The 24,555-nt window shown below is 36.9% G+C and overlaps 1 protein-coding gene across 4 annotated transcripts in view; it reads left to right on the top strand.

Moving 5' to 3' along the window:
- The window catches only part of gria4a (glutamate receptor, ionotropic, AMPA 4a), a 111,729-nt gene that overhangs the window by 37,756 nt on the left and 49,418 nt on the right, over positions 1-24,555 (top strand). For all 4 annotated transcript variants that reach the window (XM_055027946.1, XM_055027945.1, XM_055027947.1 and 1 more), the window contains exons 3-10: positions 667-906; positions 6,372-6,424; positions 6,715-6,846; positions 10,139-10,192; positions 13,361-13,519; positions 16,516-16,683; positions 17,815-17,919; positions 18,674-18,784. In XM_055027946.1, coding sequence (XP_054883921.1) covers positions 667-906; positions 6,372-6,424; positions 6,715-6,846; positions 10,139-10,192; positions 13,361-13,519; positions 16,516-16,683; positions 17,815-17,919; positions 18,674-18,784 — 1,022 coding nt within the window. The remainder of the gene's footprint in view (positions 1-666; positions 907-6,371; positions 6,425-6,714; positions 6,847-10,138; positions 10,193-13,360; positions 13,520-16,515; positions 16,684-17,814; positions 17,920-18,673; positions 18,785-24,555) is intronic.

The following is a 24,555-nucleotide window of genomic DNA, read 5'->3' as shown; positions in this document are numbered from 1 at the left end:
AGATGCAGCTAAGTCAGTTAGTTCTTGTTGATGAGGGTAGCTTTTTTATTTTAATCAAAGCCTGAAATGTGTTGGCTTGTGAGCGTCTTAGATTTGAACACATGCGTGTGAAAATGTTTGAGCTGTGAGGTTTTTTATTTTTATTTCGGTTTTTGTACATGATGTTGTGAGGCAGATGAGATTTTCCTTATGGTGGCATAAATCTGTTTTATCTATGTCTGAGCCAGATTTGATTGATGCCATTTCAACTTCTGTCGAGGTTAAAAAGGTACTTTTGAATTTCGGGCACATACACTTTTCAAAATATGCAGTTTGTGGGTCTAATTAGGAAAGAGGAGGTAGTGTAGGGCTGACACAAGCTGAAGTGGTAGCTCATTAAAATGGTTGGCATATTTAAACATATTCCACAGCGCGAATTTAATTAAGACCCATGTGTTCTGAATTCTCCCCCTCTTGGTCTTTTTTTCTGCAGAACTCATTTACAAAATCAAAAGAAGTTTTTAAAAAGTATTTCTTTTTTTCTTCTTTAATTTGTGTCACCCAGTAAACTTTCAATTTTAGTTTCCTTAATGTTCTCTTCTTCTTTTCCAATTTCATCCAATTTTCCATTTTGATCCCCATATTCTTTCCCGTTCCCCCCTTTCTTCTCGTCCTTCACCACATTAGTTTGTTCACAGTATTCGAGGGGGGTCTTTGCCATCTTTGGCCTTTACGACAAGCGGTCGGTGAACACGTTGACGTCGTTTTGTGGAGCCCTGCACATCAGCCTGGTGACGCCCAGCTTTCCCACCGAGGGCGAGGGACAGTTCACGCTGCAGCTGAGGCCGTCCATCAGAGGAGCTCTGCTGTCCCTGCTCGACCACTATGACTGGAACCGATTCGTCTTCTTATACGACACAGACAGAGGTAAATACACACCGACAAGTATATCTAACAAGGTGTCACACAGAGATTTTTCAATTTATTGCTCAGTGTTTTCATTACTTTTAGAAACAGACCTGCATTTTTGAGGGATGTATCAGATTAAATGCTTGATATCTTTAAAGTCCATTGCACATTTTGGTGTGGTACCATCACTTGCTTGTACAGCATTAGTTACATTTTGCAAACACAATGAATTATAGCGAAAAGGTTTAACCTTTACTTACCTTTATGTTTATTTTGTCACAAAATTAAAGGTACTTTTTTTTAAGAGCAGATTAAAAAAAATAATTCATAATTTTGAAATAGAAGGAAAGTTTTGCATGGCTGTAATATGTCTGTTGTACAAATGTAAATTAAGGGACTTTTGAAAGTAAGTGGTGGCATTAAAGTTTATTTTGGAGTATCAGAGTAGGAAATGTATCTGCACTTTCCAGATTTTGATTTATTAAAAAAAATATTGAGTTATATGTTGTGTTGGGCATAATGGGTAAAGTGTGCAAAAGTAAGAATATGCAATTCATATACATCACAGTTTGTTATTTTAATGTAGCAATTCATAGTAAAGTGTCATGTTTTACCATTTTGTTGTAGATTGGAACTTTTGTTCATTATCCAAATTATATTAGCATATTGTTTGAGAGATCGTTTTGTTAATGGGAAGTATAAAACCTTTAAGCAACTCTATAATTTAAAAGCCTCCAAATTATTTCAGTGCTTAATTGTAAGCACTTCTGTGATTACTGGATCTGAATAGTTCTTCTGCTCCATGACTCTGCCCCTAGTTAAATACTCAGCTGTGGGAAATTGAAACAGATTCCAGTATTCATTTGGGAATTTATTTGTGTGAGTCCACAAATTGGCTATTCCTTTGGTTTTGAAAACTGAAAACAATTTCTGTTTATCAACTGCTTCAAGTGAAAATTGTATTAAGCTCTCAGTGTTAATCTGCGTTAAAGTCAAATTCCATAAAAGGAGAGAGTTTGTGCCAATAGATATAAATTGGCTTGACTAAAGCTACATAAGAAAAGGCTGTAATTTGTCTCATTTCAGCGAGAAGCAAGAGGCTGGCTCCAATTCCTCAAGCGTTCACCTGCCTTTAATTTACCATGCAGTCATGAAGTATGAGTAAGTTAGTGGTGCGGGAACAGATTAGGCCCCTGGCCATAAGCCATTGTCATGGGTATCCTTGGAACACTTTTTTTCCTCTTTTTTGCACACATGCATGCACACGCAGACAAATTCCCTGCCATGAGGAGTGAAACACAGGTCAAATATGATGCAAAGTCCCCACAGACCACTGTGTGGTTGTGAGCTAGGAGTACTAGAGAGCTGTACAGTGTGTAAAGATGTGTGGACCCTGTCTGTGCCTCTGCCAACTTCCATGTGGTCCAGGTTGTCAGGGTTAGTACCCAGGGGAGTAGCTACAGAAAGAGGAAAGAAGGAGGGAATGAATCAAGTTGGTGAGGCAGCCAAAACGTTGGAAAATACATGGGTCATGGGAGGAGATACACAAGGTGACGGAGATGAGGAGAAGGTAGAGGTGGATGTGTGGCTCGAGAGGGGAGGCAGGAGAGAGATAACAGAAAGGGCAAACAAGAGGAGTACTAGGACAGACAGGATCACAAGCCTCAGGGGATGCACTGTAGGAGGAAGGGAGCAGGGAAAACAGGGAAAGGAGGGAGAAACTGAGAAAAGGATAGAGGCACAGAGTTTGGACTGTACTCACCCATGACTCGGCCAAGGCAGGACTCTTCATTATAGGCTCCCATCAGGCCCTGCTACTGGTAATGTGCTGGAAAATGGGCAGTAATGCTGTTATCTGTTTTATGCCCCCTGCTCTGCTCCACCGATAGCCTGCTGACACATGCATTCTCACACAAATATCCATGTACTCACATAATTGCATGCAAAGACAAATGCAATGCTCACACTTAAATGCAGACACACATCAAAAATGGATGCATGTAGTCCAAAGACAGCATCTATGCATGCAAAATATTTATAGCATAAAATGTGGCTCTGAGCACACTCGCATTTATTTTATGACAAGAAAATGTGTTTTTAGCATCACAGTGGAGGCCATGGAGATAAGGCACTAGACTGAAATTCATTTTGTCTTGCGTGCTTCTATTTATGTTGGAAGATTAAATGCCAAAGTTTTATTCATTTTATGTGAAGTTTACTTTGACTTAAATGTTTAGCTTCTTTTCTAAGTCTTTTTCAGTGCAAAACTATCAGGATAAAGCACCTTGAAAAAGCTTCCATAGAGCTTAAGTATTTTGTCAGATTACATCTAGAAACTTGAGAAAAAAGCTTTTTATGTGACAGACCAAGAGAAAGAACCTGTCTCTGTGAGGTCAAAGGAAGATGATGCATGATTTAAAAAAATAGTTCAAAGGACTTGTACTCAGTCTTCTTTACTATGATGCCATTAAATAATATTTAGCACAAAAGGCAGCCATCAGAAGCCACCTACACAATAAATACAGTTCAACAGTTTGTACTTTAATTTAATTTCAGAGCCTCATAAATGAGCACACAGCATAATGAAAACTTTCCATAAATTTGACATTTAAGGAAGCCTGGCAAGAATAAGATGCATCTTATTGCAATATGGACGTTTGTCTTGTTACTAGTTTGGCAGAAAACTAACGCTGCACATCATGCATAATAATCTACTCCCATACCAACACATGGTAGTGGCAGCTTTATGCTGTGGGAATGCCTTTCTTCATCAGGGACAAAGAACATTGTTGTAATTGATGGGAAGATGGATAGAGTCTAGAAACAATAGACATGGTCATAGAGATTCATCCTCAGTGACCGTAAAAATACAGATAAAGCTATAATTGAAAGGTTTAGATAAGGCTTTGCTATCTCCAGTCATTGAGAACTGCTGCCTTGCAACTTTTAGATGTGGTTCTGCTTCATTACACCTGCATCAAATAATTAGGTCATCGGCAGGCTTTGTAGAACTTGATTGCATTCTCATAAAGTAGTTCAGCCATTTGATTTAGGTTTGTCTCCTTGAGCTTCTCGCATTCAGAGACTGTTATCATATTTGACTATGTAAAGTAACACAAGCTCAGACACATTTGAATGAACATCAATTTTCCAGTTTTGCAATGGGGGTTGCACAGTGGTGCAGTTGGTAGCACTGTTGCCTTGCAGCAAGAAGATCCTGGGTTCGATTCCCGGCCCGGGGTCTTTCTTCACGGCGTTTGCATGTTTTCCCTGTGCATGTGTGGGTTCTCTCTGGGTACTCTGGCTTCCTCACACAGTCCAAAGACATGACTGTCAGGTTAATTGGTCTCTGATGTGAGTGTGTCCATGGTTGTTTGTCCTGTCTGTCCCTGTGACAGACTGGCGACCTTTTCCAGGGTGAACCCCACCTCTCGCCCAGAACATTAGCTGGGGATAGGGACCTCCCAACAAGGAAATGGAGAAAATGGATGGATGGATTTGCAATTGGATTTGGGCCTTTACTTTGACTTGTCCATTGTACTGCATAAATATGCTTTGGTCAAAACCAAAGGTGTGAAATGACATGGGTGTTCTAAAAACCTTTAGTTGTGACCTTAAGAGCGAAAGGTTTTACAAAGTATTAAGTATGTACAAATAAATGCTATGATTTATACTGTTTTTTCATATCTAAGCATCTAAGCCAGACGACTATTTTAAATGTGTCTCTGGTCCAGAAACCCTGTTAATCAACCATTTATTCAGGTGTGTGGACATAAAACATGATCCTCAATTCTGGTCCAGAATTGAAAAATCTAAAAGAAATTCATAAAATACATCACAATTTGTGGTTAGGAAGGAATATGAATGCTTTTTCAGGTCTTTGCAATTTAGTAATAGGACAATAATGATAATCCTAGTAAAATATAACAGATTTATTTTAATGTAAGACTTTTTCCAGCCGCATTCTGCCCACAACATTAATTAATTTAAAAGAATTTTTGGGATATCATTCTTTTAAAATTAATATTTCATATTCAAAGCTTTGCTACATTGTTTTGCTAAAACTGTTTTCTTCTCCAAGAGAGAACTAGTTTACTCTTAAGTCACTTAAAGATCCATATCTGTTTGTTTTTTTACTAATATAAAGAAAGTACACCATTTTAAATTAAATTTCCTATCACAAGCACATAAAAAATGCTGGGTCTTATAAAAGCCTAACAATGTTTACAGTATGCCTCATCTTATTTAAGATGAGGCATACTAAAAGAAAGCAAACATGAAACATATGTGCTTTTAAATAACTCCAAAGTACTTCTTCTAGGATTTAAGAAGAAGAAAAAAAGTAGCAGCCGACTGCTATTTTTATAAAATGCACAAATAATTGAACATCTACAAATGGGATGGCTTGTCTACACAGTTTTCCAGGTAGAAAAAAATCCAGATGTATTTTACACCAAGGTGGAAAGGCGTCAATGACTTTACAGATAAAAAAAAATGCTGCAAAAGGCTCAACAAAGGGCTCCCATAATACACAATTCCTGAAAAAAAAAACAATACACCTTGCATTAACTTTCACACAATGGTAGCAGTGCTAGGAGTTCGCCCTGCAATCAGCAGGTTGCTGGTTGTATCACAGCTCTACCTGCTTCTGTCGTTGTGTCCTTGGGCAACATTTCACCCACCTTGCCCGCTGGTGGGGGTTAGATGGCTCGGTGGCGCCGGTGTAGGGCAGCCTTGCTTCTGTCAGATTGCCCCAAGGCAGCTCTGGTTACTGTCCAGTAGCCTGCTACTATCAAAGTGTGTGTGTGTGCGTGTGTGTCTGAGAATGACTGACTGTAGTGTGAAGTGCTTTGGTGTCCTCTGGACTTGACGAAACGCTATATAAGTACAAGCCATTTACCATTTGCCATTCACACAGTGATTGACTGGTGATGATTTGGGCTTGTCTTGCCGCCACAGAACTTCTCTTGATGTCTTCTGTTTGTCCACCTGTCTGACCTAAACTAGGTCAGAAATGACAGAATGAACCTAAAAACAGCAGTAAATCTACAGTAGGATGACTGTTCTGCTAGAACTGATTAAATGCTGGATAAGATGATAAGTTTCATTATGTCATCATATGTAAATCTTTACATAAGAAAACTAAAGATCTACTTCGTTAGATTTTGAATGTAGTTTTATTCTTTTTCCCCCAATGCGAGAGCCTAATTTTAGTTACTTGTTTAATAAAATGTGATGTAGCCGAGTACTAGTTTTTCAAGTTTCCTTTTGTCATTTTCCCCCTCTTTTAATAGCCCCATTTACTTAAAGAAATAAAAAGGGTTTGCAAGTTGTTCTCCTTTTAAAAGTAGCTGTTTATTTCACATCACAAGCCGGGATTGTTTGTAAAATTAATCTACTCAGCTTCCAAACTACTGCATCTACCATGTAGCAGCATTAATTCTCTCCTTTTCTCCTTCTGTTCCCAACTCTCTGTTGTTTAGGTTATGCAATACTGCAGGCAATTATGGAGAAAGCGGGGCAGAATGCATGGCAGGTCAGGACACACACACACACGCGCACACGCACACACACACACCCACACACACCTACACACCCACCCATGCACATGCACGCCTACACACAGACACGCAAACAAAGAAACATTCTTGGAAACCTGCCACAAAGCACACTTCTTAAGCAAAATGATCTCATAGAGCATACACTCTGCATAGTCATTCAGTTACTTACACATTATAAATTTGCTCATGATTTTCTTATTTGACCCCGCTCTCCTATGATGCTGATGTTTTACTGAATACTCTGTGTGAATATGCGTAAAAACAGGTGAGCGCAATCTGCGTAGAGAGTTTCAACGACGCATCGTACCGCAGGATCCTGGAAGACCTGGACCGACGGCAGGAGAGGAAATATGTGATCGACCTTGAGCCTGAGAGACTCCAGACCATTCTAGAACAGGTAGGACCACTGGTGAAAACCAACTCTGCAATTACAGTGAATGATGTTAATTGATGAACTCGAGATGAGTTCGAGTGGAAGGGCCAAGAAAGGCATGAGGGGCTTACAAGATGCATAATACAGGACTCCCATAGAGATGGCCCTTATGATATTTAGACAAATATCAAAAATATTTATGTGAAAGAAATCAAAGATATGTGTACATAAGACAATGTACATTGAATACTAGTATGCTTAATAGATGAAAGGGACACTAATCTAACAATGTGTGATTTTTTTTTTGTACAGAATTAGTTTGTAGTGTAATGTCATTTTCTTATGTCTGTATATGTTATATAAAGCAGAAATAAAAATATATCTATATTTTTTCATATGATGCAACTTTTATAAATGCTGCACTGTAGTTTGATGTGACATTGTTATTTTTACTAAGTTATGGATTAGTAGAGACTTCATAACTAATCCATATTTTAGCAGCAATTAAAGCTTAATAATGTTGTGAAACTTCCCTGCTATTATTGGCCTGAACGATGGAATAGGACGTCATGTGGAAGTATAGTGAGAAAATTTCTGTTAAAGAAGTACCGCTAATTATTGTGAGTTTATATAAGTAGCATTCTTGTCACTTTACCACTAGTGTTCTCTGATGCGCCTGTCGGCTAGTTTTAGCAGCACTACAGATGTTTTCTTTCTGACATCTGGAAAGAAAAGACGATTTGTGTTTTCTTTGGACTTCATGTTGTGAAATGAGAAATGCGGCTTCTGCAGCAGTTATATTAGTGTGTGTCCTCTTACACTGCAATTTAGAGCTCACGCACACATAAATGACATTAAGGAACGTGCTCGGACACCTTCTGGTTGTCCAAGTTCGTTAGATTATCTGTCTCGCTTTACGGTTAAGCCTTGGGTTGACAGGTGGCGTAACTGTGTGTTTGAGAGCCCTTCACTTCAGGTTGGAGTGTGATATCCCATCGGTTCTGCCACCTGTCATCACATCTGATCCCATGTATGCACATCTGACAAATCCAGTGACACATGCAAGCAGATACCTTTCAAATGCACACATTTACATAAAAATCCAATTTGCCAAAAACGTGTCCAAATCAGTAAAAGACGGGGAAAAAAAAGCTCTGTGAAAGAACAGATTATTCTTGCCATTTATTTGATTGTGCACCGTACATGTCAACTTCTTCTCTCTGCAAAAAGCTTACTATTGTTTGCTAATACAGTATTCATACCTTGTTCTCCTTGAGGTTATAGAACAGTCCTTCAAATATTAAAGCTTGGCAAATTTAGACATTATAATAAGAAATGGTTTTGAGTATTTAAAGAGCAAACAGTTTTACCAGTATTTGAAAATTGCTTTAAATATCATTAAAATGCAAATCAAAGAGATCAAAAAGAAATTTTATAGTTTTCATTCCAGAATGCATAATGTGATTGATGTTCTCTCACAGTACAAGACTTGTATGAGTAAAAGTGTAGCAAAGGATTCGTTTTCCTTGTGTTATTGTTGATGTTATCAGTTCATTGTGTTCATCTGTTTTTAAAATCTCTCTGAAATAGGAGGAAATATCAAATGTGAAATATCTATTTTTGTCCAAATGACATAACAAGTAAGGAGAAGTTATTAATATGGCCAGTCACTGTCTACAAAACCCAGAAAGGTCTTTAGAAAATGTGACTTTCATTTAGGGCATTTGCTCTCTCAAAATGTTGTATAAACTCAAACTTTCAAACCGTAGTTTTCAGTGTCAGTTTTTGCATGAATTCCACTGTGGGTGAGGCTCCTCTTTTATCCATTAACCCTCAACCAATCAAAGTGAAGGGATTCATTTGAATCCTGGGGTGGGATAAACTGCACTGCATTTTAAATCTAGTGATTGTCATCGGTATTTAAAACAGGCACAACATGTCCTCTTGACACATGGTCAGCATAACATGTTTGATGTTATAAAACGCCAAAAAGAAGCAAAATGATCAGGTCCCTCTGGGAATCCATGTAGGAGGTGGCTGGACTTTGCATTGATGGGTGTTGCACAAACCTGCACTGGGTTTGAGCAGGTATTTAAAAGAATAAAGCAGAAGAGAAGCTCTAAAGACAGCGAGTGCAATGGTATTTTATAACACCATTGATAACACCATTGATAAAAAATGTCTGTTTTTATTATTATTTATTTTATTTTTTACCAAAAATGCATAAAGATAAGGCATTCATAAAAACAGTCAATGGAAGCATCTTATAAACACAAACCATTCATAATTAGTCATTGCTATAAATGTTGGCTTACCGTAGAGTGCTGCACAATGATTGAAAATTAAGTGAAGGGAAAAAATATGGTGAATAAAGTAAACAAGAATAACAGCAGTTTTCAGAAATTCCCAAACTGAATTTCTAAAATGCTTTAAGATCATTTGGCTGAAAGTCAGACTACCACAAAAGAAACAATCTCCACTAACTTAGAATTAACCTGAAATCTGGAAGTTAACCAACTTCATGTTAGAAAAGTGTATTTTATTTATGCAATTCACAGCTCTAGGTTTTAATTCCTTAGGCACAAACACACACTGGCAGCAGCCTCCCTATCAGACAGAAAAATAGACTGTTTTTTTAATTGGCTTCAGTAGTGACTGAGCATCCACACACACACACACACACATGCACATGCGCACACACACACACACACACGCATTCACACACAAACACACACTGACTTTAACTTGTACCGAGACAGGGATACGATACATGCACAAACACTCTCCCCTCACAGTCAATCCTGCAGTACCGGCACTGGCGAGCATCCTTGCTCTGAGACAGAGACTGCTCTGTTTTCCTGTTCCTGCCAGCTGCGATCTGTGCATGTGTGAGTGTGTCAGTATGTTGCCGCTGATATGTGTGGGTGAGACTAGAGAGGAGTAAGAAATGTGAACAGTTTATTAATTAGGTTTGTGCATCACATCAATAGAGATTTGCACGTCTTCTATGTTATAAAAAAAACCCAAAGCGTTTCATGTCCCTCTCCCTCTTGCAAAATGCTAATATAGTTTAATTTTTGAGTTAATTTACTGGGTATTTTAAAAGCAAATTAGGAAATAAAGTTAAATGACCATGTATTGATGACTGAGTTGTAGCACAAACCTGTGAAGTTACATTTTCTGGCTGTAATGAGTTTCATAAATGGTTAGAAAAAGAATGATTTATATTTATTGTCCTACCTCCAAATCAAATGTGCAGTTTTACACATTGCATTCACAAAAGAAATATTGATATATTCTTGTTTTCTTTTTCTAGGCTGTCAGTGTGGGGAAGCATGTTAAAGGTTACCATTACATCATAGCAAACCTGGTAAGTATTATTTTTGTTTTACTGAGACAAGTTCAGTCCATTACTTGCAAGCAGTTTTGATAACCAGCTGCATGATGGATTGTTTTTTGACAAGGTCAGACACCATGGCCCAGAAACATGAAATTCTGTGTTGTTCTTTGTGCCACCTTCATATAGCATTTTCTTTTATACCTCTCTTTCTTAACCTCAGCTCTCATGAAATTAAATGTGCATCATGGATGTCCACTTTTAGCTACAGACATGTACAATGTCTTGTCATTGCTGGGCTTTAATTTTGAGGCTTTAATGATTTGTTTCATTCAAAGTTTACATTTTTTATGGACTCTAATCCATATGGTGATTACAAGCGAAATGTTCAAACCAAAATATGGGGAAAACATGCTTTTTGTTGTTGTCAACAAGCTGCAAACATACTTCTGGCTGAATACCTGACCATTTAAATTAGTTTATCTGGCACGTACTGAGATCTTAAGCATGTTTTAAACACATTTTCAACAGAAATTGTGAATTCACGTAATTAAAAGTTTCTGTGGAAGTGCATGGAACAATTATATTGTTTTTACTTCAATTTACTTTATTACACTTAACATCCATACATTTTAATTGTAGAAGCTTCCTGTTGGCCTGCTTTGTTCATTCCAATACCACATTTAGTTTGGTGTTTATGATCTTTGTCCTGTTTGAACAATAAATTGTGCCCTCACACTGTCTAACGTAACTGAAATTCACATCTGCTTACAAGTCAAATGCCACTCGGAGAAAAGTTCAATAGTCAGGGAGTTTTAGCTGTTTATCTAGTTGATCACATGGACAGGAAGTGGGTTTTTAAAGGTTTTGAATCTTGAGCAAACAGTACTGTCGTGCAAATTATGCTAACTCATAAAAAATTGGGAAAAGGAAATCAGGAAATATATTGTCTGTATTTAGATTGCAGTGCAAAAACTATTGAGCAGACATGAAGTGGAACTATAAAATAATTATATCTTGTGTAGAAACCCACCAGTAAACCTCTTCCAGTTACCCGTTAGTGCTAACCACCCTCTTCTATTTTGATGTTATTATTAGGTATGGCCTTTACAAAATACCCTGCAAAGATTGAAAAAAGAAAAATGTGTGTGTTTGTAAGTTGGGTCCATTGACCTTTATTTGTGGTTTCATAGATCATGTTCCACAGAAACATTAATTTTTAAATATATTATTTTCCATGCTTTTATGTGAGTATTATATATTGAACATAGCTGGAGCATGAAATCTTCAAACTGAAGATTGTATACAGGAGAACATAGAAATATTAGTTTCATTTTAAATTTTTCTTCCATTGTCACATTATCATGTTATACTTAAACTGTAAAACAAGCATGTTTTGGGGTTGTTTTGAACAACAGTCTGATGATGCTGCACTCTCACTGCACATTTATTTTTCATAAAAAAACATTTTATGCAGGAATAGAGAGATCTGTTTTTTTTCTGTATTTTTTATGTTCCTGTGTTATTTATGCATCTTGCCTCAGGTATCTGACACACAAACATTAGGAAGACAAAGCTTTGCATCTTTAAAGCTGAATTACAAGACTTGTTTATCTTGCATGTATTGCTGGAGGAAAAAAATAAAAACAGACCTTCTTAGTGGATTCAAATCAGGGAAGTGAATCTATGTTTATGGGACATTTGCCTTTTTGCCCAGAGAGCTGAGATCATGTTAATGTCTGTTGCATCCATTGAGTCGTAAACCAGATAATAATGCAAGAGTGTTTCTTGCACGAAAAGTGCCCCAGCCATGTATCTTTTCTGTGCCTGACACCTTTTATTCAGATTTGGCATCTCAATCAAGGGAGACCAAAGTGCAGCTCAAGAGCCACTTGCAGTACACTCAATGATTCTGTGCTGCTACTGTTTAAGAATGGTACACGATTGTCCCCACAGCACAACCGATTGGAAACTGGACAGATTAAAATCTTCTTTAAAAAGTCAAATGTTAGGAGAAAAATCAAATCTGTCCTGTTTTATCCATGTTTTTTTTTCTTTTTTTTTGTAATTCCATAGAAGGTGACCATCAACATTTACAGCTACTGCATGTTCTCTTTTAACTAAGAATACACACAATTTTTCAAGCAAAAAAAAGTATTGCCGTCTTGCAGGAAGACGGTGCTGGGTTTGAATTCAGGTCTGGGGTTTTTCTGCAGAGGGTTTTGCATGGTCTCCCCTTTGTTTGGGTGCTAATCAAGTACACCAATAATCCAGAATAATGACTTTTAGGGTAAATTATTGCTCTAATTTGCCCTTTTTTTCTGTGAATCTCTCTGGTCCCCTTTGATGAACTCACAATGTGTCCAGGATATAAAAAATATCTGATGAAATCTTGAAAACATAAGCTTTGACATTTTGAGGCGTTTGCTTCTTCTTTATGTTACAATAATTTACAATCGTTTTATCCATTGTGCTGGATGGAAAGTCTTGACCTTTTGTTAAGCTTTATCCTATTATTTCATTTCCACTTGTTCCACTAGAGACAAAACAAACTTTAAATTTTGCTTTTAGAGTTTATCTAAATATATAATACTCACATAATGATATTACAATACACCTCAGTAATAAACTCAATGTCCTTTTAAAGGTGCACTTTATTTTTACTGCCTCTGATTTTGCATAATTTGATTATGGTCTTTTGAAAAAAAAAAAAAAAAAAAACTTCACTGCTTTTTATGTGCCTAATACATTTTCATGTGTCTTTTCTTGACAAGGTCATAACTGTCAGGAGCTTTTGGCAGCCTGCATCGAGAAATAAAATATGACTTCAAGCCTAATCCCTGAAATCTGTTCAATGGTATTTTTCTCTGTGACAGTGAAAAAAGGCCCTTTGAGTATATTGAAGGCTAAATAGGCTTTCACACCGTCTAACCATTAGCATTCATCAACCCTGGATAATGCTTACATGTCTTTAGAGTCTGCCAGTGTCTTTAGCTCTGTCCCAAATTGATTTACATCCTCTTTACAGTGAAGTGTCTCCTTGCATATGCTCACAATTGGAGTTGTGGAATTCACTAGAATAATCTGTCATGAAAATAATCTAGAGAGTTTGTGCGTGAGAATGAACTTTTCATCATCTTAACTGTGTGATATTTAATTTTTTTTCTTCCTTTATTGATTCTTACTTTTATTTTCTCTCAGGGATTTAAGGACATCTCCCTGGAAAGATTTATGCATGGTGGCGCCAACGTGACTGGTTTCCAGTTGGTGGACTTCAGCAAAGATATTGTCATAAAGCTCATGCAGAGGTGGAACAAACTGGACCAGCGAGAATATCCTGGGTCTGAAAGTCCACCTAAGGTAATTAAACGTATATAAAATAAAATGCAGTGTTCAAATAACCTGATTATAACAGGCAGCCACACAGCCATAATCATAATTCAGGCTGTCTATGTCACAGAATGAATCAAACTGTTGGTGTGGCATCCTTCTGTTAACAATAGTTACAGTTAACACCAACGTTTTTGATACCTGTGGAAGATTTGGATTTAAAATTATTTAGTTGTTCTTTTGTCAGATGCATTTTTACCTTGTGTCTAATTGCAGCAGGATGTAAGTGTTTCTTTTCATATACTTTTTTTTCTGCATAATTTTATAACTTCACCAATAAAGCATCATGTTTTCTTAAAAAAAAAAAAAGTCACATTAAGTCACATTTCTTTCTCCCCCCATCAGTATTTCTATATTTAGACGGCGATAGCTTCTTTCTTTTTGTCCCTTTTCTATTACAGACCAATTTAGACAGGCTGGTGACCGGGAGTCAAGTGGAAATGCATTTAATTGGGAACATGTCCACTTACTCATTAAAAATACTTCAGAATAGCTTTTATTTACCTTTTTTTTAAATAAAAATGTACAGAATTGACATTGTTACACCTGTCGATCAATCCAGGGGTTTGTCAGCAACTGACCAATTGTCAAGGCGATGTGGTCATACAGATCTGGTGAAAAGTAATCAGAAAGTATGATTAAACATGATCAGTGGGAAACAGACACACTGCACCAGGGTAGAGTTTATTCCACTTCCAAAACTTAAACAGCGTCTGGAAAAATGTGATATGGAAAAATGCTTGTGGCTGCAGCTGAATGCTACAGTATGGTATAAGCAGAACATGTGCTTCTTTATGATGGTTTTTGTCATAATTACATTGTGTGCTTAGTCATTAAATCAAAGATTAATGCGTCAAGTTGCGTCCAAAACAATAAATGTGTGCTGCGGCTATAAATGTGTGAAGTTTCTTTGTAAATCAGTGACTTTTCAGGCAGGTGATCCATTTTTTACCCATGTTCTTTGCTTTTATGTTGGCTGATATTCCATGGTGATAATTTGTGTTTGAAATGTTTTTGTCACTGCTGGCTATTGTTAATCAACTAATAATCACTCTCATTTACCACATTAATTATCATTTGCCAGTGCTGACTCTATAATTTGCACTGTTAAAGTAAAACAATATTTTGTGCACTAACAGAGGTAAATAAATTGTGATGGATGGTAACAGATGAACACAATCATCAGAGTTAAATTAACAAAAAAGACTTGCAATTTGTTTGATAACTACAAACAACTGCAAAGGTTTAATACTTCACCATGCCCAGAAAAAATATTCATTCCATCGCTCTGCAAATGCAAACTAAACAAATTTGGTTGAACATAAATACAGAAAACCCTCTAGTGACAACAGTTGCCTTCAAATTGCCCCTGGCTTTGAAGCTGCTGCGTTAAACCTGAACTCAGTTTGCCTTGGGCCAAAAGCAGAAAGTTTCAGACCCAGTAAAAGTCTGATGTGGTAATGTCAGCATCTCTAACTTTTTTTTTACTATGTGGTGTAGACTAGATTTTGTTGAGCTACTTTAAACAATCAAATAAACTGCTTATATGTCTTGAGATGTGATTTGTGTGCATGCAGGCTTGTGTAATATGTTATAAAAATTATCTGTATCTTTGCTTCAAATTACTAAATGAGACTATAAATTTCTTGTCTTAGTTAACTTGTCTCAGAGAACAAAAATGTGCAATTCCCATTGGGACTCATGAAGCAAATACAGTCGAATGCAAACTAAAATGGTTAGATAGTGGCTTTACTTCCTAGAAATTGTACCATTTTGCTTTTTTTGTCACAAGTATGACATACATTAAGTTGACTGATTATAGCTAAAAGCAGAGCTCTGACTGCAGATCCTTGTCTAGTCTTAGGTAAGGACTATTCTCCCTGTCCCAAAGGTTTTTCTGTTCTGCCACTGACAGGAACAGCAAAGACAGTGTGCTACTATCCCCAGTCTAGATGTTTCCTCTCCATAGTCATCATTTGTCAGTCACTTTCTTAAGGTCCTCTTCAGTTTCAAACAGAGCACATGAAAATAGGCCAACATGGTAGCGGAGCCCTCCAAAGTACACACAGTAAAGTAAAAATCAAGGGATGTCAGTCAGTGAGAGAAACTACCCACAGAGAGGCAGAGAGGATCTCAGCTGACTTTAGTCTTTTTTCCTCACTTTCATCTTTTCCTTGTTTCCACCGTGATGTGAAGAGAGCCTGCTGTGTGTTTGACTGCCTCTGTCTGCGCAGCACTGAGAGTCCATGTGTATTCTGGCTGTGCAACAGAATCCGTGTAACTGTTTCCGTTAACTCTGTCGCCTTTCTGCAATGACTTCGTTGATCAATGTGAATGGTAAATGGACTGTGATTGTATAGTGCTTTATCAAGTCCAGAGGACCACAGTGTGGTTCACTCTACACTCTGTCATTCTTGAACATGGGTGTCCTTGTTCATAAGACATTCATGCACAAACACACACTGATGATGGTAAGCTACTTTGTAGCCACAGCTGCCCTGGGACAGTCTGACCTCTGACCCACCTGGACAGGTGGGTGAAATATTTACTGGAAGCTAGTTCCGGATTTGTGGTGCATGGAAGCTGAATGCTGCTTCTCCTTGTTTGGGTCTGGTTCTGAGGATGCAGACCAGAACAGAACAGAAGACCTGAGGAGCTACACAGTAACTCATAAATGTAGACGTCCTAATTGTGAAAGAAAGAAAAATGTAAACGGATGTCACAAGATTACAAGATGCGTAAGATGTTTTGAGGTTTTAGGTTGTAACGTGAAAAGAAGTTCAAAGCACATAATTTTTATTGTAAATTTACGATTGTACTGAATTCTATTTTAATTTTTTTTGTATTTTTTCTTAATGTTCTTGAAAATGTATTAGCTTATTTACAGCTGAACAACAAACAAAGTCAACACAAAACACCTAAAGATATTTTTTCCCCCCCTCTCTGTGCTCTTTTGATATTCCCAGTATACCTCATCTCTAACGTATGATGGTGTTCTTGTAATGGCCGAGGCCTTCCGCACCCTACGCCGACAGAAAATTGACATCAGCCGCCGTGGCAATGCTGGGGACTGCCTTGCTAATCCGGCGGCTCCCTGGAACCAAGGGATAGATATGGAGCGAGCACTAAAACAGGTTGGGACAATTTGTTTAATTGTAAACAGGTAAAAGTCAAGAGACACAGGCCTTTTACTTCTTATATGTATGGAGTCATTAAGATCTTTCCCTGGTCACATGCATGACCATTTTGATATCCAAAAGACACTTCAGATCTTAAGAAGTTTAAATATTTTGGGTGCATCTCGGAACGTCACATATAGGATGAAAAAAGGAGAATGAAAATGGGACCATTCATGTGATTCCTTTTATTTTTTCTCACTGCTCTATTTAAAAATCGGATCTGTGATAGGATCCAGCTGCTGGCTTTGAGCACAGTTGCAGCTGCTCTCCCTGGCTCTGATCCCGATGCTGAAGCTTAGTGGTTTTTGTTTGGACTTTGGCTGCCGCCGTGAATCAAACCAGCTTTTTCTTTTCTTTTTTTGGAAGAAAAAAATGCTTTTCTGTGTAATATGCGTTTAAAATACTTCACAGGGATTTGGAAAAAAAACAGGCAAACAGCATCGCAGTTCATCCACCAAACTGAACATCAGACATGTGGTTCCGTCCTACACATTTATTTTTTGTTGCAGACTGACAGGGGGGTGTTTTCTGCCTGAAGCCTCCATCATATCTAAAAATGAGACAAAGCCTTACAATTACCGTCTCATTAACCTTTAGAAAACATTTTATCTTTGTCCATTTCTGTCAATGAAAGTGTTTCCTTTATTCCTCATCATCACTGTGTTTTGGAAACCCAGGCCAAGAAAAGCATGGGGTTCCTGGTTCAGCCTTGTTTGTCAATCTACCTTTATAATTAGTGCCCTCAGTGTAATTTATAGCAAGATTAGTTTTAGCCCTTTATTCAAGAAGGAACGCGTGCAAGAAAATAACATCAACACAAATATACCTTTCTTTGTTTGCATATTGTCATTTCTCACACATTCAGAGAATTGTATCCATACTTGTATTTAAATTAAAGGTTAGATTTGTTTCTAAGATTTTTTTGTATGAGATTATGCTGCTAAATAAAAAATAATTTTATGTTAATAAAGTGAACGTGTGAAATCCAACAGCCGTCAGAGAAATGTCATGTGTTCAAATGTTTCATTTTGTAAGATATTATTTTGCTATTACGAGTTCCTACCTTTATTTCTGCTTTAAATCTAGGTGCGCATTCAGGGTCTTACTGGAAATATTCAGTTTGATCACTACGGTCGGAGGATCAATTACACTATGGCCGTATTTGAACTGAAAAGCAATGGACCGCTAAAGGTAGGCTCTCAGTTTAAAACAGTTAAATGCATTGTTTTGTTCTGTGTTTTGTTCTGTTTGCCTTCTAGACATATACATTATCATCATATCAATCTTTGTTTAAAAAAAAATTAAGACGGCAAGGTCTTTTTAGAACAAACGTAGTAAAAAGAAGTTGACTTTTACATATTAATTTATGTTTCCTAATAATTTCTGCAGAATTTAATGTGCTCATTTTTCACCTGAAGGCCAATATTTTATTCTAATAGTCCTTCATGATTACCTGTTCTACTGAGATGGAAAATCATTCTAATCTAAATATTCATCGCAGGATGGGCTTCATGAGGATTTTGGAGCTTATGTTTATACCTTACAGTCAACCAGGGAATATAAAAAGTTTACAATTTTCAAACTAATAAAAATTTGAACAAAATCTGTCTTCCTCACAGCAAAACGTAGGAGGACAGTACTGAAGCTGACATTTCCTATAAATTATCTTTATTAAAACAAACACACGTGTAGAAGATAAAATAACAAAATTACATGATATTCAAGCTATGTAATTATCCCTTAGGCAGCAATGTGCAGTTATTGGAAACTTTTGGCTCACTTTTAATATCGTCTATTGCTCTAATGGGAAATTTACAGGAGCAAATCGAATGGCTAACTTTTGTTGTTCACTTTTCTTTCTGTCCTCCCACATTAATTTTCCTTAAGGTTTGCACTAGGTTTAGTCAATTTCTGAAAGAGTTGTGCTCTCCTTTGGCCTCCTCAGATTGGCTACTGGAACGACATCGACAAGCTTGTGTTGGAACAGGATGGAAATGGTCTTTCCAGTGAAGGCTCACTGACGGAGAATAGGACGGTTGTTGTGACAACAATCATGGTAATGTCCCCTGCCACTGCATCATATTCCATATAGACTTTTTAATGTTTGATATCTTAAGGAAAGCAGTAGCCTGATAAACAGCTGCTGAAAACCCATAAATTTGTTAGTTCCTCCCATCTCACCACATATAAAGAGATCAAAAGTGATTTACAGACATGGACAAATTTGTGGTACCCTTATACAACAAACACAAAATACGTTTTATATTTTAAATAACTTAAAATTGGCAAACGTTCAACTGGACCTCATACAGTTTATGCCGCTGCATTGTTTTGCCACAATCACCACCAGTTGTACAGTAGTTGTATGGTGAAATGCAACTAATGATCTGTATTTCGCCATAATAAAATGAGACCTTCACACAGAGAAAGTCAATGCCAATATGTTGATAGTTTGAACCCCTGTTTGCTCAAACTGTGTCCGGTTTGAAGATGGCATTAGAAATGGAGAACGGAGTGGGAAACTAGCTAATAACTCTCCTAGCACTAAAAATGAAAAACAAGACTCTATCTATACATACTCCCTGCGTAAGAAACCTTCAAAACTGAACTCGTGACAGACAGCGGTACAACAGATTTTCTGAGGCGCTTTGGTACGTTTCTCAAATCATCCTCGACATTTGCAAAAGAATAAGTGCATTTCTTAAAACTATTTGTACAGACAACAAACACAGTGGACTACCTGCACAAACTAGACTCTTTCTCAAAATCTTAAGTTCATCTCTCAAAAGATAGATGTTTGTGTCATTGAACATGTCATTGCCTCTGTATGACATGTCCTGGTTTCATTGTGTACTGACAAGACAGTCCAGTTAACTAGTCATATTGTCTCTGTAACACTGACAACATGACTAGTTGTCACTAGTTGCCATCTAGTTTACATCTGTTGTAAACTATGGCTAAAATTTTGAAGAAATGCAATTTGTAATTGTCCGAGATCAAAGATTCACATTTACCATTTTACCGTCATTTATTTACACACCAGGTCATTGTGATACAGAAATGAAAATGCAACACTGCAAACAACAAAGGGAAAAAAATAAAATATTGGCGCTCTTGTGTTTTTGTTTTCCCAGAGACTTTTGGACTTATTTTTATTAAGTCCAGTCTAGCTGTTTTGTTTGGCATGTTTCAATTTATAGTAGAGCCTTCTGGATCTTAAAAATATAGCCAATAAAGAATTAAAATGTGAATGATTTTTTTCAATCAGATGTCATGTACCTTGAACTTGCACTTCAGTTTGAATTGTAATTGTTTTTGGATGGTTTCCTTAGATCTATTTCTATAAGTCTGACAAAACTGTAGTAAAATTTCCTATTGTCCACACCTTTTGGGGAGTTGCTTACAGTCCCATGAACCTTCTACATTTAACTATATTGGCAGTTGTGGTCACAGAAACATAAAATTGCTCGATTAGGGTATTCCAATTGCTCGATTAGGGTATTCCAGCCTCTACCTTTAGCATAATTGTCTGTAATCTATTATTATTAACTATCCAAAATCTTTCACATTTGCTTGTTCAGAGTGGTGCATACAAAAACGCCACACAATACAGCATGATGTTTATTTCATAGACATACATGTGGATGAAGGTAGACTTAACACATAATTTGAAAAATGACTTTGCTACAAGAATTAATTGTCTCTTTTGGGGCACTAACAAAACAGTTCATGGTTCATTGATATATATATCAATGAACCATATATATACATATATATATATATATATATATCATTGTTGAAAAATGTATATGTTTTTTGCTGTCACACGCTAAAGGAATGAAGGCATAGAGGATGACTTTTTGAGGCAATCAAGCATTGTTTCAATAAGTTTCAAGGGTACAAGCAAACATGTCTGTGTCTGTATATTTAAGTTAATGAGAGGATAAAGATATGCAAGTACAGTTAAGGATGTCATTATACAATGAGCTTTGAAGATTACATCCAGCTATATAAGACTGCGACTTTTGGACAAATAATGAAGAGACACTAGTTTGAATTGGTGCTACTACACTGAATAAAAACCAGAAAGATATGAAAGTACATTAGAAGTATGACTAGAAGAAAGTCTTTCAAGAAAATGTCTAAGGCCACAAAGCCCAAATGAATAAAAGGAGAAATTTTATTGAACGGAAATACCAACAGAAATTCTACGAGTATCAAGAGAAGGCGAAAAGACAGCACAAAGATGCTAATCTGAACAGAAGAATAACATACAGACTAAACCCAAGATAAAAGTTGTGCAAAATTTCCCCCGAAGGAGGGTAAACACGGTGCAATTATTGTGTATCATTCATTTGAAAATAAAATCCTGAGCTTAAGTCAGTGACTTGGTCAATTACTGTGACAGATATAGCAACCATCCATTTAGCCCTCTCCCAACCATGATCTATGATATACATCAGGCAGAGTCAGATGTTTTCTTGCACTATCTTGTAGTTAGTCTGCTGCTACCGCCGATATATAAATGTCTCCAGCTGTCTTTTTTTCCAACATCCCTTCTCCCTCTTTCCAGCATCCGACTCTAATAAGCACATTAATACCTATAACTTGGTTCTCATATATTGTTGGGCTTATATGTATACAACCTTTGTAATGTAATCCTTCTGTAGCACCAAATTGTATAGCAGTAAAAGAAACCATTATCGTATTGAACTTGCACAATGTAAAATGTCAAAGTCTGCAAGATTTATTTTTTTTAAATCTCATAGTGTGTGCCAGGGTAAAAACAGTGAATTTAATAATATTTAGGTATAAAATGCAGGTACATTACGCACTGAACATCAAAACCAGTGAGTTAGGTTACAGGAAAATATTTAGAAGAAAATCCAAAGTCAAAAAAGAATAAGGATTCTATGAAACTTTCAGATACAGACTGAAAACAGGGTCAGGCTTGCCAACCAGACATTGTGGTGGTGGTGGAATAATGAGGCAAATATCAAACATTTTCAAATGTCACTGGTATCAAACAAATGAAATGTGAGATAAGTTGATAAGTAAGAAGTCGCAGAAAGTTAATATTTCATTCCCACTCTCAGAGTAGATCCAGTATATTCCAGGAAACCTACTTTTACCTGCAATGTTTCCTTCACGGATCTTTTCCAAAAGAGAATAGTCATAGAAACTATTATTCTGCTGTATCCTAAAAAGAAATTCACCTTGAAGGGCAACAGGCCACACGGGGACAGCAAGTGTGCCGTTGTCACACTGTAATTTGGTGAGATAAAAATTATTGTGTCTGAGCCGTTAAACTCTTTTTATGACCAATCTGGACACATCTGTCACTATGAAGGACAAACCTATAGATAAAATGTGATAAAATGTCTCTCAGACAGCCGCACAAAAGTGCAATAGGATGGAAAAAGCAATATAATAAATAAAAAAAACAAGGCCCTTCTGGGTATCACTATCATTCCATAAATTATTCAGTGCAGTAAATTAAAGTATGCTGCACCAAATAATACAAATAACTCTGTCAGAAAAAAAGTATACACTTTGTCAATATATTCTACCAATTTACATATGGTTATTTGTAAAAACTATATATATATTTATCTTAAATTTAACCGTTTAACAGTTTATCTCATTGCAACCGCATACTTTGTGTATTATATTGGAATTAAATGTGTTCACACAACTGTAGAATAAAATGTCAAGTGTGCCATGCATTTATCCTCTTCAGAAATCATCTACTTAGAAGTGGAGAAGACTTCAGAGTTTGTTTGAAAACCTTGAAGAACAAACAGGATCATAAAGACAGGAAATAAAAAAATGCCCTCTGACCAAAAATAAGATCAATCTTTTTGGCTTAGATGAAAAACAGTGTATCCCCTTTAAGGTCAACTTGATGTTTCATTACACGCCATGATTGCCTGGAATGTCTTTAAAAAATCTGATAAAATTTTTCCACCTTCTCCACCTTGGGAGCTTGTAAAAACCTGTGAACACCATCAACTATAAGAGAGTAACTTGGGTTTAAAGAAAAAGCAACAAGCAAAGACAGCAGGACTGGCGGTTCAGTCTGACCAGTGTCCATCTGATCAGAGAAAAAGGGAGATCAGCTGAATCTAACTAAAGTGGGCAGCACCATCACTTGCATTTATGTCACTGGGAAAGTTTGAACAGTATGCATAATGAAAACAGAGTTAAATGCTGCTGATTCCCCAATGGGAAATGACTCTTAGCAGATGAAAGCTGAGTTGTAAGTGATGCCCGTATGATTCTGCTGAAGCAGGAGTATTGGCAAAAAGCTCAAAATGTCCATGATCTCGGCTGATTGCATTATATGACGTGAAAAGACAAAGTGATTCATAAGCGTTCATGTTGCTTGTCTATTGCAGAGCTATGATATAAACAGGATATATGTGACAGATTGTTAGCGCCGCAGCTCACATTAAACACACAATCTCTACGTGAAACATGGTAGTGGCAGCCTCATAATGTGGAGATGCTTTTCATCAGCAGGGACAGGGAACTGGTTGGCTGTGAAATGACTAAACACAGTGCCACCCTAGAAGAAATGGCTCTAAAACTGCAACTAGAACTTGGCTGGAATGACTCGACTCAAACTCTTCATCTTTTGCCCTGCTGAAGGCCAGACTTGAATTCAATTGAAAATCTCTTGTAAGACTTGGATATTGATATTTTCAGATGCTGTCCAGACATTCTGAGTGAGCTTCAGCTATTTTGCATAAAACATTTAATGCTTTTAGTCGGGCTGCACCATATATCACATTTTATTGGTTCCTCAATATTATTATACGTAACAAGCATATCATAACGAACTGCTTATAGTGTAATAAATTACAGGTAATTATTTCGCTAGGATGAATTTAGGTTGTATGCGTGTGTAATGTATTGACACTTGGTTTTTAATGGAGCAGAGATTCTAAAGGGAAGACGATGGTAAGATCATTAAAAATGTGCAACTAAGATATTGCAACTAAGATATTGCAAAGCCAAAACTCCAGATGTCAGCCAGAGGCAACTTTTTAAATAAAACCTTGTTGAGATAGAAATAACGTTTTATCCAGAAGGTTCACTGAATCATTATGGGATAATGTTTTCTTTTAGCCCTAAACAAAGTCATGAGGCAATTAATTGGCTAATTGCATATTAATTTTTTTGATATTATTATTTTTTTTTTTTTGCTTGCTCTGGCCTATGCAGTTCTCATGCAGCCCTACCCCAATATATATACTAAACTGAGTAAAGTCAGGCCCACAAAGGTTGCAGCTGTAACTTCAATAGAAGTTAGCTTTGCTAAATGAATCGGGAGTCTTGAATTTATATGGAAGCCACACTTTTTTTTTTTCAGAAACATTTTAACACAATGTATCATTTCCCAGTCTGCACAGTGGCACAGTTGGTAGAAATGTTCCACTGAGCAAGAAGATCCTGGGTTCGAATTTATGATTGAGGCTTTTCTGCATGGAGTTTGTTTGTTCTCCCTTTGCATCTGCCGATTCTCTCTGGGTACTCTGGATTCCGCCCACAGTTCAAAAACATGACTGTGGATGAATTAATGTCTGTGAGTGTGTGTGCATTATTCTTTGTCCTGTATGTGTCTAGGTGCCCAATGAGTACTGGAGAGCCCCGAGTGGCCTGAAGTTCACAATCAGGAATGCCTTTATGTTGATCAAACACACAAAATTCCAATAATGTACATGGCAAAACATGAGCTAGTTCAAAAGAACTGACAAGTTTTAAAAATGTCTTAGCATTGAAAGTGACAGGAATTCAAATCAATCCACAATCTCAATTTTATTG

Source organism: Poeciliopsis prolifica, unplaced genomic scaffold, assembly GCF_027474105.1.
Source record: "Poeciliopsis prolifica strain line A6 unplaced genomic scaffold, Auburn_PproV2 SCAFFOLD004, whole genome shotgun sequence".
NCBI classification, from domain to species: domain Eukaryota; kingdom Metazoa; phylum Chordata; class Actinopteri; order Cyprinodontiformes; family Poeciliidae; genus Poeciliopsis; species Poeciliopsis prolifica.
Note: the sequence above shows the minus strand (reverse complement) of the source record. Positions and strands in the feature narration are given on the sequence as shown.